The sequence below is a fragment of the Frankliniella occidentalis genome, unplaced genomic scaffold, assembly GCF_000697945.3.
Source record: "Frankliniella occidentalis isolate FOCC.00 unplaced genomic scaffold, Focc_3.1 Scaffold99, whole genome shotgun sequence".
NCBI lineage: Eukaryota > Metazoa > Arthropoda > Insecta > Thysanoptera > Thripidae > Frankliniella > Frankliniella occidentalis.
In genome coordinates, this window is record NW_026267228.1 from 823,068 (window position 1) to 824,020 (window position 953).

Genomic DNA, 953 nt, shown 5'->3' on the forward strand with positions numbered 1-953 from the left:
AAAATATTGGTTTCAATATTTAAAAATATTGATATTGAGGTCAATATATTGAAAAACCGCCCAGCCCTACGCCGCCTGCCCGGCTGCGGCCCGCCCCGCCCCGCCCCGCCCCAGCGCGCCACGAGCGTGCCGCGTTGCGTCACAGGCGTGACTTGTGTAACGCTAGGCCCGCGCACGTCCTAGTTACACAACAACTAATTGAACAACAACGTCCAGCCGGGCTGGGTGGGGCGGCGGTGGGGGCCGGCCATCCCTTAACACTGGCCGACCGCCCCGTGGAGGCTGGCAGAAAAAAAAATTGCACCCATGTCGCCGCTCTCTGAGGGGTGCCGGCCGGACGGGGGGTTGTGGGCGCAAAGGGCCTCCCGGAGAGTCATCTGGTCCTCACGGCAGGGAGTCGCAGTCGAAACCAAAGTGTGTGGATGGCGCATACTTGTCGGACATTCGTACACTGCAAGCGTGGGGTGAGTTCCAAAGAAAAATTCACACGTTTCCTCACTAAATGTGCGATTGGGGAATTCACACACCCTCAAGTGTGTGACATTCAGACATTCTAATGCGATGTTGATCCGAACGCAAATGTATTCTTGTATATGTGCCCAATATCAACAATGAAAGACGCTCATGTTCTTGTTCCTCTCCTCTGCCCTCAGGCCGACATGTTCCCGCCGGCCCCGGGACCCGGACCTGCTCCGCCGTGCTCGGCGACGTGCCGCCGCTGCTCGCCGCCCGGGCCGTAGGCTGCGCCGGGCTGACACCATGTGGAGCTCCGTGACGGACACCCTGGGCAACATCACCAAGCTGTGGCGGCGGCGCAGGATGGCCAGTGAGTGGACGGTGCGGAGCGGAGCCAGAGCGCCCGGCGGGGTGGGCCGCCCGCCGCACACGCGCGCCAGCACCGCGGGCCGCGCTGCCTGCCCACCAGGCGCTCTTGTACGGCCGCCACATTGCCG

The 953-nt window shown here is 62.0% G+C and overlaps 1 protein-coding gene across 1 annotated transcript in view; it reads left to right on the forward strand.

The window, feature by feature from the left end:
* Positions 1-445: 445 nt before the first annotated feature.
* Positions 446-953, forward strand: part of LOC127749841 (cAMP and cAMP-inhibited cGMP 3',5'-cyclic phosphodiesterase 10A-like) — a gene marked incomplete at its 3' end in the record, with an annotated part of 15,208 nt that continues 14,700 nt past the window's right edge. Inside the window, 2 exon segments of the mRNA XM_052269681.1 lie at positions 446-464; positions 654-826. Of these exon segments, the coding sequence (XP_052125641.1) occupies positions 760-826 (67 nt within the window).